This window comes from Acinonyx jubatus, chromosome A3 (assembly GCF_027475565.1).
Source record: "Acinonyx jubatus isolate Ajub_Pintada_27869175 chromosome A3, VMU_Ajub_asm_v1.0, whole genome shotgun sequence".
NCBI lineage: Eukaryota > Metazoa > Chordata > Mammalia > Carnivora > Felidae > Acinonyx > Acinonyx jubatus.
Window position 1 is genome coordinate 100,982,395 of NC_069388.1, and position 12,585 is coordinate 100,994,979.

The following is a 12,585-nucleotide window of genomic DNA, read 5'->3' on the forward strand; positions in this document are numbered from 1 at the left end:
ATCTGTTCTTTTAAACTTCTAAGTTTGGGGTAATATGCTGTTCAGCAATAGTTAACTAATAAGATACTGGTGTCTGGAAATGCTGTGCTTCCATAACAAGTATCTAAAAGGCAGGAGGGATTTTGCAACCAGACACTGGATGGATATTGGAACAACTTTAAGGAGAGCCTTAGTGAAAGTCTAAATTGCCTTGAATGAGTGGTGCCTGGCTGGCTCAGTTGGAGTAGGCAACTCTTGACCTCTGTGTCATGAGTTTGAGCCCCACGTAGGGGATAGAGATTACAAAATAATAATAATGATAATAATAACAATACATAAACTGCCTTGAATGATTGTTAGCAAAATTTTGGACTTTGAGGCAACTTAAAGGAAAGTGAGAGATAGCTTATTAAAACTGGAAAAAGGGACATTCTTGTTATGCAGTGGCAGAAAGTTGAACAACACAGCTGCATTCAATAACATGCAAAGTAGAAAATGTTATCTAATGAACTAAGTGATCTAGTTATGATTTTTGAGCACAATGTTGAGGGGTTCCTGGGTAGTTCAGTTGGGTAAGAGTCCAACTCTTTTTGGGTCAGGTCATGATCTCACAGCTTGTGAGATGGAGCTCTGCGCTGGCAGTGCAGAGCCTGCTTGGGATTCTGTCTCTTCTTTCTCTCCCTCTCTCTGCCCCCTAACTCGTCCTTGCTCTTTCTCACAAAATAAACTTTTTTTAAAAAGTTTATTTTTTGAAATAAAAACGATTTTAAAGCAAAATATTGAAAGTAACTATCTGTCAAAGAAAATAGATAAATGAAAGGCTGTTAAAAAGGAGATGAAACTTGTTAGTTTTGAAAGTTCTTAGCTTCAACAGAGTGAGTTTTAGTTTTGCTTTTCCCTTCTTTTTTCTTGGAAGGCTCTATGCACAATGTGAGGCTTGAACTCAGATTCTGAGATCAAGAGTTGCATGCTCCACCGACTGAGCCAGCCAGGCAATCCCCCCTTTTTCCTAGATTAGTCTGGCTGAAGATTTTGTTGATCTTTTTTTCGTAACTACTGACTTTTCATTCTAATTCATTAAGTTCTGCTTGTAACTTTATCAAAAGTCCTTCTTTTTGTTTCTTTTGTTTTGACTTGCCACTTTTCTAGCCTTTAATACTATAATACTATAATTTTCTCCTGATAACTGCTTTAGACATATTCCACTAGTACTTACATATCAAGAGTTCTCATTATTTTCATGAAATTCCGCAGTTTTAATCTGTTTTCCCTCTATTCCACAAGCTATTTATAGTAGGTATTTGAGTTATAAAGTAAAAAGGCATTTGTTTTGACTTTATTAGTAATGTCTAGTTTTATTGTATTGTGGTTTGATGTTGCTCTTTGTAACATTTCCACTCTATCAAAGTAATTGGAGCTTATAAGGCATACTATGTGGCCATATAATGAGAGGATGATGTGTTCTCAGGATTCAGAGCTTACAACTTATTTATAATCTCTCTTTAACATCCTTACCAACTTTTCATCCACTTGATTGATCTAAGAAAGGCATATTGGTGTATCTCCTGTTATTACTATATTCCTATTTCTTCTTGTAGCTCCCATAGTTCCTGCTTTTCAGAAGTTGCTTTTTGGGGGGATATAAAATATTAATAACTTATATTTCATTATGAGTTGTAAACTTTAACATCATAAAATGTTCTTCTTTGTTTCTTTCAATTCTTTTTGACCTAAATTTGACTATCTATCAACATTATGACTTCTGCCTTCTCTTTCTTTGCATTTGCCTCGCATGTCTTTACCCATTTTTAAAATCTTTTTCTTGTACACAGAGTTGGATTTTGCATTGTTGGGGTATTTAGAAAAGTTTATATTTTTGTCTCAATTATTTTTTTCATACAGCCTTTTTCCAATAACCTTACTTCCTGTCCCTTCTTTGCATACTGTTTTTTTTTTTTTAAGTTTATTTATTTATTGAGAGAGAGCGAGCACACATGCAGGGGAGGGGTTAGAGAGAAGGACAGACAGAATTCCAAGCAGACTCTGTGCCATCAGACCAGAACTCAGGAACTGTGAGATCATGACCTAAGCTGAGATCAAGAGCTGGATGCTTAACCAACTGTGCCACCCAGGTGCACATACTGTTTCTTTACCAACAGGACCAATACTGAAGTTTGGCAGTAACCTCTTCTCCTTTCTTTTATTCCCAGGATAATAATTTGAAGCAACATCCTTTTACTCTCTGTTAATAACTATAAGGCAATCAGTAACCTTATTCTTCTTGCCATATACTCTTCTGCTTTTCCTGATATTTTTTTATAGTTGTAATGTACAGATACATAATATACTGCTCTTATGTCCATCATTTAGTCTTAATTTTATAAGGAAATATATGCATGTATATAGATCCCTCTCTTTCAACTAGTCATTTTGGTTATCTAAACTTGCTCTCTAGTAGAGTCTGTAGGAAGGCTCATGATAACAATACTTCCTAAGTTCTACCATATATAGTTTTTCTGAGGACTATATATCTGAAGGTCAGTATTTAGCTGGATATAAAATTCTTGAAACCAATTCTTATTTAAATATGGCATTCCATCATCTTTTGGCATAAAATACTGATATCAAAAATTTCTATATAAATCTGATTTTCTTAGGGGCACCTGGGTGGCTCAGTCAGTTGAGCATCTGACTCTTGATTTCAGCTCAGGTCATGATCCCAGGGTCGTGGTATCAAGTCCCACGTTGGGCTCCTCGCTGAGCATGGAGCCTGCTTAAGATTCATTCTCTCTCTCTCTCTCTCTCTCTGTCCCCTCAACTGCTTGAGCTTTCTCTCTCTAAAATAAGTAATTTTTTTTAATCTGATTTTCTTTTCCTAATAAGGGACTTGGTCTTTTTTGCCTAGATGACCAAAGGATGTGTCCTCCAAATTGTATTTATGCTGTTTGATCATAGCTTTATATTGCTTTCTTAATTTTTTTATCATTTTGTAAATTAGGTTAAATATTTTATATGTTTTGCGGGAATTCTTTCTCTTTTGGAAGAATATTGTCCATTATTCACCCTTTTTTTAAATAGTAACTTATATGGAATGTGATCATGGCTTTATCTTGTTCTCTAGGGTTATTTGTTCTGTTGTTTGCATGAAGTATTAATAAATAGGGCCATGTATCCCCTGAGATATGCCTCCCCTGCTTCTTTCCCTCATTTTTTTAAATCTATTTCTTTCCTTGCCTGGTCCTAATATACTTGTCCTCTTAATTTAGATTCTACTGCTAGCAGTTATGTTCTCAGTATAGGATTCTGTCCGAGAGAGGGATTTGGTTGATCAGTAATAGGAGTTCATCAGGCCCAGACCATTCAAGCATCACTGAAATTCATGTGATCACCTTACACTCACATGTGAATTGGAACTAGTAAAGCCCCCTCTCACTTTCTGCTGCTGTTCTCAGTTTGGCCTATGGACTTTTCATGTTGAGTGGCAAGGGGATCCCTCCATTTGAGATAAGATGGCAATTAGTTTCCTAGAGGTCGCATTACCTTCCCTCTGCTTCAGTAGGCAGAGTTGCTGATTTAATATACTGGTCTTGTTGCTGTCTGTAGTTTGGCCTTAACCATTTGTATTTTTAAGGTTTGTAGGGTAACTTGTTTCTTTCATTTTTTTAAATGTTTATTTATTTATTTTGAGAGAGAAAGAGAGAGAGCAAGATCGCACTCGCGAGCAGGGGAGGGGCAGAGAGAGACAGAGAGAGAGAGAGAGAGACAGAGACAGAGACAGAGACAGAGAGAATCCCAATCAGGCTCCACACTACCAGCACAGAGCCCAGTGCAGGGCTTGATCTCACAAGCCATGATAATGACCTGAGCCAAAATCAAGAGTTGGATGTTTAACCGACTGAGCCACCCAGGTGCCCCAGATTTTGCTATCGTTATTGCTCTGTTTTATGGGGGGAATTTCAAAAGCTACCCCACTACAGCTGCCAACTTTTCCCTGAGTTCTCATCAGCATAGATATCCTTTCCTTCCTATCCCAAACTACCTTATTTTCTATCCAGCACCCTACTCTTTTTTCTTGATCATATTTTCATTTGTTTATTGCCTTCTCCTTCCACTTTTAATGTAATCTGTTAGAGACTGTTTCACTCATTACTGTAATTCTAACACAGAGCACAGAGATTTCCATAGCAAGCACACAATAATACATATGAATGAATAAATAAATAAATGGATGGCAATGCCAATGCTGCTAATTTAGATCTGTAGAGAATAAAACTTTCTTAACCTTTTATCATCAATTAAAAAGATTTATTTTAACTTGCATTAAAAGTTACCTTGGTTAATTTTTAAATCTTTGAGATAATTCATATAATCTTTGTGTTTAGAAAATGTATTACTCACATAAATAAAAGTATCTAATCAATAAGTTTTATAATAAAATAAGCAATGATTGGGGCACCTGGGTGGCTCAGTCGGTTAAGCATCCGACTTTGGCTCAGGTCATGATCTCATGGTTGGTGGGTTCAAGCCCCACGTCGGGCTCTGTGCTGACAGCTCAGAGCCAGGATCCTGCTTCAAATTCTGTGTCTCCCTCTCTCTCTGCCCCTCTCCCACTCATGCTCTCTCTCAAAAATAAGTTTTTTTAATAAAAAAATAAGCAATGATTTATACTTTCTAATTTTCAGTATTTTATATTTCATAAAAACTTACTAAAAAAATTAAAAGTAGATTTCAACTAACCTTATGTTTTTCACGTTTTCTCCTTTTGGATTTTTTCTTCTCTCTTTCTTTCTTGTGTTTTTTCCTTGATTTTCTATAGGCTTTCTCATTTTTCTGCTTCTCATCCTCTTTTGCTTCCTGTTCTTGTGTTTCTTCAAATCCTGCATCATCTATTTCACCATCTTCTAATTCACCATCTTCTCTGTAGAAGACAATTAAATTTTTATTTTTAAATGTCAATTTGAAAATGAATCTTCAACACTTCCAAAAGAAAAATAAGCACATCCAGTAATTTGAGTTATATTCATTTAGACCATGGGTGGCAAATTTTTTCTGTAAGGCCTGCAGGCCACATATGGTTTCTGTTGTGAATTCTCCCTTTCTTTTGGAACAACCTTCCAAAAATCTAAGAACCAGTTTCAGCAACAAATATTTGCCAACCTGTGATTTGGATTAAGATCACTGACTTTCACCAAATGAATGAATAAATGCATGAATGCGGTGCTGGTAGTTACCATCTACTAAACCAAAGGTTAAACTAAAATACTTTCGGAAGTAAACATTCTTACTACAGGAAGGAATTTTTAACTTAGTGGTGTGTAAACAACTATAAATAGTTTTAAAATGAAAGCAATCTATATTAATTTTCACCATCAAAGTAAACTTCAATAAGAAACAGATTTCAATAGGTAGATAAATAGCAAAACCTGAGCCACAGAAGAATCATAAATTAAATCTGAATCTGTAAAAAAATATTTGTAGCAAAACCATAAATTGAATTCTACTTTCCAAATACCAGTATCTTTGCTATCATGGAAACTGAACTAAAACAAACTTTTATATTGTTTATGACATTTTTATAGTTATACAAGCCAAAAATATTCAGTATCTTTAAAGGCAAATTAAACAATGATCCTCATAAGAAGATAAATATATAAAATAAGTTTAGGGGTGCCTGGGTGACTCAGTCAGTTGAGCGTCTTGACTCTTGATTTCGGCTCAGGTTGTGATCTCATGGTTCATGGGACTGAGCCCCATGTCTGACTCCTTGTTGACAAGAGTGGAGCCTGCTTGGAATTCCCTCTCTCCCTCTTCCTCTGCCCCTTCTCCACGAGTATGTGCAAGCTCTCTCTTTCTCTCTCAATTAACTTAAAAAAATAAGTTTAGCATTTAATCATGCTTCCATACAGTTTGAAAAAATGCAAACTGCTATAAATAGTACATGGTAGTGCAGAAAGACAAATGTCTGTATAATGGAAGCAAATGAGAAGCAACTAACTATGGTGTACGCATTGTAAATATACTTTAAAGTTACTAGGGATATGTGATTTCTAAAATGCAAAACTGACCATGTACTATCCTGCTCGAAATCTTCAATGATGATATGATGTCTCAAATGTGCTTCAGAACTATTCACTGGGGGAGGGAAAAAGTGGTATCAACAAGATTCGTCATGAGTTGGTAATTGCTCAAATTGTGGGATGTGTAGGATTCGTTTTACTATCCCTTCTGACCTAAGAATGATGTCAAAACCTGATATTGCCAAAAACCCCTTTATAATTGAGTCCCTGCTTACCCAACTACTTTCAATTTCTTGTGTCTCTAAGCTTTAAACATTGCCTTAAAAGCTCTCATTGCACTGCTGTTCTCAACGCCAACTCCCGCCCCTACACCTGGCTAAGTCCAGTTCATTCTATAGGACGCAGTTCAGATGTCATTTTCTCTGAGATGCTTCCACTGACTACCCAGGTTTAGGTGAGATGCTTCACCCTAAGTACTCCCCTAATAATTCTCATTTCTTTATCTCTGTGCTCTATACATTATGTTCAAATGACCTGAACATATTGGTTGGGGAAAGTAAACTATGACCGTGTCTTTCATAGCTGTATCTCTAACACACAGCATGGTTCCCTGCTGTTCACTGAAGGAATGAATGTATAATATCCATAAGCCTTGCATTACAGAACAGGCACATGATACCACTCAAAAGTGGCTGTGAATTCAATGTTATTTTTTCCCAGTTTCTATTATAAAATCAAAAAGGTATATATCCATTTAGGCAGACTTGAAATTTTCTTGTGAGGCAGGCTTGGCATTCTATTTTAACAAAAAAAGTTCTAAACTTTTATAACACTATAAAACCTTAAGGCCCAAGAAAAATGAGTGCATATATTGACGAAAAGATAAGCACAGAATGTTCTGTTCTTAGCAGCTTTAATCACAATAGTAAAAAACTGTCAAAAAATTGTAAAAAAAAAAACCCAACAGTAAATGGATAAATACACTGTGCTTTATTTATATAATGTAATACTATAAAGCAAAACAAATCCACCACTGCTATACACAATATGGATGAATCTTATAGACACAATTATGAGTAAAAGAAGCCAGATACAAGACAGTACTGTTTGATTCCATTTATATACATATTTCAAGAAAAGGCAAAACTAACCTATGGTGACAGAAGCCAAAATTATGGTTACTTCTTGGAGGGTTGTAACTACCAAAAAAAAAAAAAAGAGGGTACTAAAGAACCTTCTGGGGTGTTAAAATATTCGGTATACTGATCTGTGTGGTGACCAATGTGTAAAAGTCATCAAGTTGTACATTTAAAAATTGAATACTGCCTATATTTATACCATAATCAAATCTGAACAGCACCAAGAAAATCTATGGGCATTCATCCTTTCTTTTACCATCCTTCTCCTCCAAATTGAGCTCCTTAAAGCATAAATCATTTTATATCTTAAAATCACTAATTCATGCTTAACATTTTGACTAGAGCTATTTAAGTACCTCAGTATTCAAGCTAAAAATGCTGCATATGAATTTATGATCTACTTTACATAAATTCTTTAACTGTGAAATATGGGGCATTTATATCTATCATTAGACAAAAAACACTGAAAGGTATTTTACTTTTCTTTCTTCTCCTTAGCCAGCATTCACACAATAACAAATTTAAACTTGTGAATTCCTGTATGCTTCCAAAAAATAGGATAGAAAAAGGACATAAAGAACACTGATCCCCACATCTATGAACTGTTTACAAATGTTTTACAAAAATAAGCTTTGGACACAATGGAAAGCATGTGTGGTGTAATGGGAAGAGGTAACTTCATGGGAAGACAGCCGGATTCTAATTCCAGTTCTGTCACCAAAACAAAACAAAGCTTTCTTGATTGAGCACTTACTAATGTATCAGATACTAATCTAATTCTGTGAATCAAAAACGGAAGAGATAGTAGATATAGTTAAGAGTGCTTGGCATTCTCTAGATCTTGAATTAGCTCAACGACATTATGAAAGCTGTTTTATTTACTAAACCCAAGATACTTTTCAAAAATTAATAAGTCAAAAAGAGAAACTCCTACCTAGGTCAATTCTATAATGGATGACTTTTTATTAATGTAAAATAATAGAGTGGTTATGTCCTTTTTAGGAAGAGACATATTCATGTTTATGGATATGTAAATAATTGTTCAGTTAACAAACAAAATTATTTTTAAACGAATTTATCTCTTAGGCAAATCCATAGAGACAGAAAGTAGATTAGGGATTGCCAGGTAGTTTGGAGGAAGGAATGAGGAGTGATTGTCAGCGGTCATGGGGTTTTTCTTTTCGGAGTGATGAAAATGTTCCAGAAATTTTTTTTTAAGTTCTAAAATTAGATAGTCGTATGACTGCACAACTCTGAATATCCTAAAAACCAGTGAATCATATACTTTAAAAAGGTGAATTTGATCTCAATAAAGCTATTATTTTAAAAACAAGTTTTAAAATATTTTATCTCTAGATTTAACTACCTAGATTGCAGACAACTAGAGAAAATCATAATACACTGGTATAAATTTAAAACCCTGAAATTGGTCAATGCCAATGATATGTTCTTATTCTGAGGTAAATTATTCACTAAATCCTTATAAATCGATTTGCTTCATAAAGGATTCTACCTTTCTCCTTTCTGATACTGTTGCTATTAAAACAACTTAATCTGAACCAGTCTTACCTCCACAGGTAGTTTCTGCTTTTTCTTTATGCTTGCCTAAAGGCTCCTGTTACAAGCTACAGATCAGAAACTGAGTCTTCTGGAAGAAACACAAAAGCCTCAATAAAAGACTATACACGTACTCCTGATGGATGATATTAAAAGATATTACTCATAAATACAAGCTTCCTGAGATAAGCTGATATTATCACCAGAAAAAAGGTATTTCTCAGAAAGTACCAAGTGACTGTCAGGATGTCCAGGATGTCTTTACATTCCAGAAGCAGATGACTTTATAGAAGTAGGCTGCTTATCCCAAGACCAATAGAACATAAATTTCCAACCTACTTGAAACTATTGCTTGTAATACTTCTTTTCATGCTTTTGTTCTAATTCACCTCGTCATTTCTCCTTCACCAAGGATAATGTAGAAGAACTGCTCTGTACTCATACCCTGGCAACCTTACATGTCTCCACATAGGCAGGCTTAACCACAGGCTGACCTAAGCTCTGGCAGAATGCCTCATGATACTCCAGACTATGGAAATATATGCAGTCGTGGCAGGTGCTGCTACAAAGCTCTCTCACCCACTGCTCTAAACTCTTCTGTCTGGCCACCGATCCTCAGACACAGGGTATCCTACCACTCGTGTTGCCTGTGATTATCTGGTTTCAGTGTTACCCAGTGAGACAATGGACAAGAGAAGCTGACACCATGGTGATCTGTTGTCTATGTAAGTAATAAACTGAATTTTACTGGCTGAATTTGTCAGCGTGCTTAACAGAAAACTTGCTTGGCTATAGGCTTGCCCATGCCTACTCTGATCTTTTCCCTCAACTATATAGCTTACATATGATCCTCTTGACAAAGCCTTGACCTAACTCCCTACCTTATACTTCCCAAACTAGATATTTCTTCTCAAGGAAAATACTGTCTGGTCATACCAGGGCCACGGAAGAGTTACCTCACCTGAGTTTTTATGATTTTATGGTTATCCCCAAACTGGACCTTGAACATTTATATCCTAGATGACTCATCTTAATTGTTTGAGAAAAAAAGTTTCTCTTTACAAACTACCGTGGTAAAATCTGATGGATATCTACAACATTTGAAGTGTTTTTATCTTTATCCTCTATCTAACAGGTTCTTACAGCCTGTGGAATGTATTTGGTTTGCAGAAACTCAGCTTATCCCTTTGTGACTGTCTATAGCCATGGCAAGTTTCATTACTTGACCAACCTTAGAATTTGTCAAAGCCTCAACTCAAATACAAATTCCTTCAAGAATGAGATTTTGCACAAATTTATGGGCAAAATTTTAAATTCTAATTAGCCTAAGATCCTGCATAGTCTTATGACAATCCTTCCAAATTCTGCTTAACTCTATGTAAGTTATCTCTATCCCAGAGACAACTAAGAATCCCTTTCTTACTCACTTTTGAGCAATTCCTCTTATGGTTTTACATATGTGACCCTTTTAATCTTTATTTTCTGAATCAACAACATCCTTATTCATATTTGCCTCATCAAAATCTAACTTATATATACAGATAACTGTATATAAAAATATAATGATTAGACGATTTCAGATATTTCCTTCCCATCTCCTTCAAAAGACTATGCTTCTGTGGGAGTGTCTGAAGGAACAATGATTTATCTGGAGGAAAAAAAAAAAACAGACACTCCCTTTATGCTAGAATCATTCGGGCTCTATTTTCAACTACAGAGGTCACGTAACTTGAAAATGTTATCAAAAATTTGTGACTAACATTGACTATAAAGATAAATAATACTGCAAAGCCCCAGAATTACAACAAACTAAAGTCACTGATCTAAGTGGTCGTGGATAACAGCATAGTCCTCAATTTCTTGCTGGTAAGCCAAGAAAAAAATATGAATTACTGCTAATGTTTCCTGCTGCCCACGGAGTAGTATCACAGGGAAGATTGACCTATCTATATTCAAATAAAAGATAAGACAACTTGATTATCAAAAATAGACTCAGAAGTCTGAATTTTAAGATCTGATCTCCTAATCAAAGTGAGAGAATCTCTGGTCACTCTAAAGTAATTTCCATCTGTGTCTCCCTCTCTCTTTGCCTCTCGCCCGTTCATGCTCTGTCTCTCTCTGTCCCAAAAATAAATAAACGTTGAAAAAAATAAAATTTTAAAAAAATAAATAAATAAATAAAGTAATTTCCAGTCACTTCTTATAATAGTCATGGCTATTCTTACTTGTCTGACAGTCTTCTAATTCCAATGCTTGGTCTCCACAGTCATACATGCTTCTGCACAGCTGTTATTTCATCAGATGGTACAAAAACTCATTTTGCAACAGAAGGAAAACAAAAGGACTCTGATATTCAGTCAGGCTAATTACCAAAGCCTTTGATCACAATTCCTCCAAAGATCATAACCCATACAGCAGTGAATATGTAGCATACTGTTCTATACCGATAGGACTAAGGCAGTACTGCTAAGATAAAACTCCACCAAATTCCTAGCAGGTGCATACAAAAGTGCTGACTCTGTATCTCAGCCTAACAGATACTCTCATATCCCACCTCATACCTCTTTATAAAGAAATCTCTGTACTTTTGTGACAGCAGAACAAAATCAAAAGGAAGAATTTCTAGTTCCTAAATGACCCAATCAGAACATAAAACCTAGAATTCCTCCTAATATATAATAAACTTTTTTACTTTTCCCCTCTTTTTCACTTTCAGCATGGAGAGACAGGGTGAACTCATTTCTCACCCAGCAAGCAGATTCATAGCTTAAAAAAAAACCTCAGGTGAATTGTATTATTCCTTGAAAGCTATTTAAAGAAACTTTTATTGATCAAAATATAAAATATGTTAAAATTCCAAAGATTAAGATGAAGCTAAGACTAAGATTAGTTTACACAGGGGTATGCCAGAAATCTGACTCATTTTTAGATGTGAGCTGCAAATTTGGCTCTGACCTTCAGGAAACAAGGATTAGGTACAAGAAAATGGTGCATCTTTTTAAAAAAATTTTTAAGTGTTTTATTTTTTTTACTTTTGAGAGACAGAGAGAGCAGGGGAGGGGCAGAGAGAGAGGGAGACAGAGGATCTGAAGCGGGCTCTGCGGCTGACAGCAGAGAGCCCAATCCAGGGCTCAAACTCACAAACCTTTGATGATATGACGTGAGCTGAGCTTAACCGAATAAGCCACCCAGGTGCCCCAAGACAACAGTGCTTCTAAGACAAATATAGACCAGTTGCTCAAGAGAGGCATCTTTTTTTCTAGGAGTGAAACCAGAAAAATTTCTCCCCTGAGTGCTCATAAAGACATTATTAGCTGGTACAATGGTCAGTACTTCACACAATGGACACTATCTTCAGTGCAATAGTTTATCACCTACAGCATGCCCCAATTTGAACCAAGGGTTTGCAGTCAAAATCCAATTGCAAAAAAGCAATTATATGAGGAAACAAAGTAATATTGTTCAAGTATGCAATTGTCTGATGTTCCTATTTTTTAAAAGATTTTATTTTATTTTTTAAGTAATCTCTGTAGCCAACATGGGGCTTGAACTCACAACCCAAGAGTCGCTTGCTCTACTGACTGAGCCAGCCAGGTACCCAACCCCTCTGAGATTCTGATTTAATCCAAGGATGAAATTCACAACATCTAGAGCAGGGATTCTCAAAAACTTTATGTATATAAGAATTTTTAGTCCTCCCAAAAGAAAGGGGGGGGGCATTTGTTCATTTAACATGTATTTATTTTCACCACCTTCTCAGTGGGGATACAATGATAAACCAGAAAGAGACATGGTTTCTTCTCTCAAGAAGTATTTAATCTAGTGATGGGGGAGATAGACATCAATGAAAGAATCACAAATATATATAAAATAACAACCATACAAGTAAATGG

General features: G+C 35.6%; 1 protein-coding gene across 2 annotated transcripts in view; it reads right to left on the reverse strand.

Moving 5' to 3' along the window:
* Positions 1-12,585, reverse strand: part of ZC3H6 (zinc finger CCCH-type containing 6) — a 73,511-nt gene that overhangs the window by 44,161 nt on the left and 16,765 nt on the right. For both annotated transcript variants that reach the window (XM_053200925.1, XM_053200924.1), the window contains exon 2: positions 4,717-4,897. In XM_053200925.1, the coding sequence (XP_053056900.1) occupies positions 4,717-4,897 (181 nt within the window). The remainder of the gene's footprint in view (positions 1-4,716; positions 4,898-12,585) is intronic.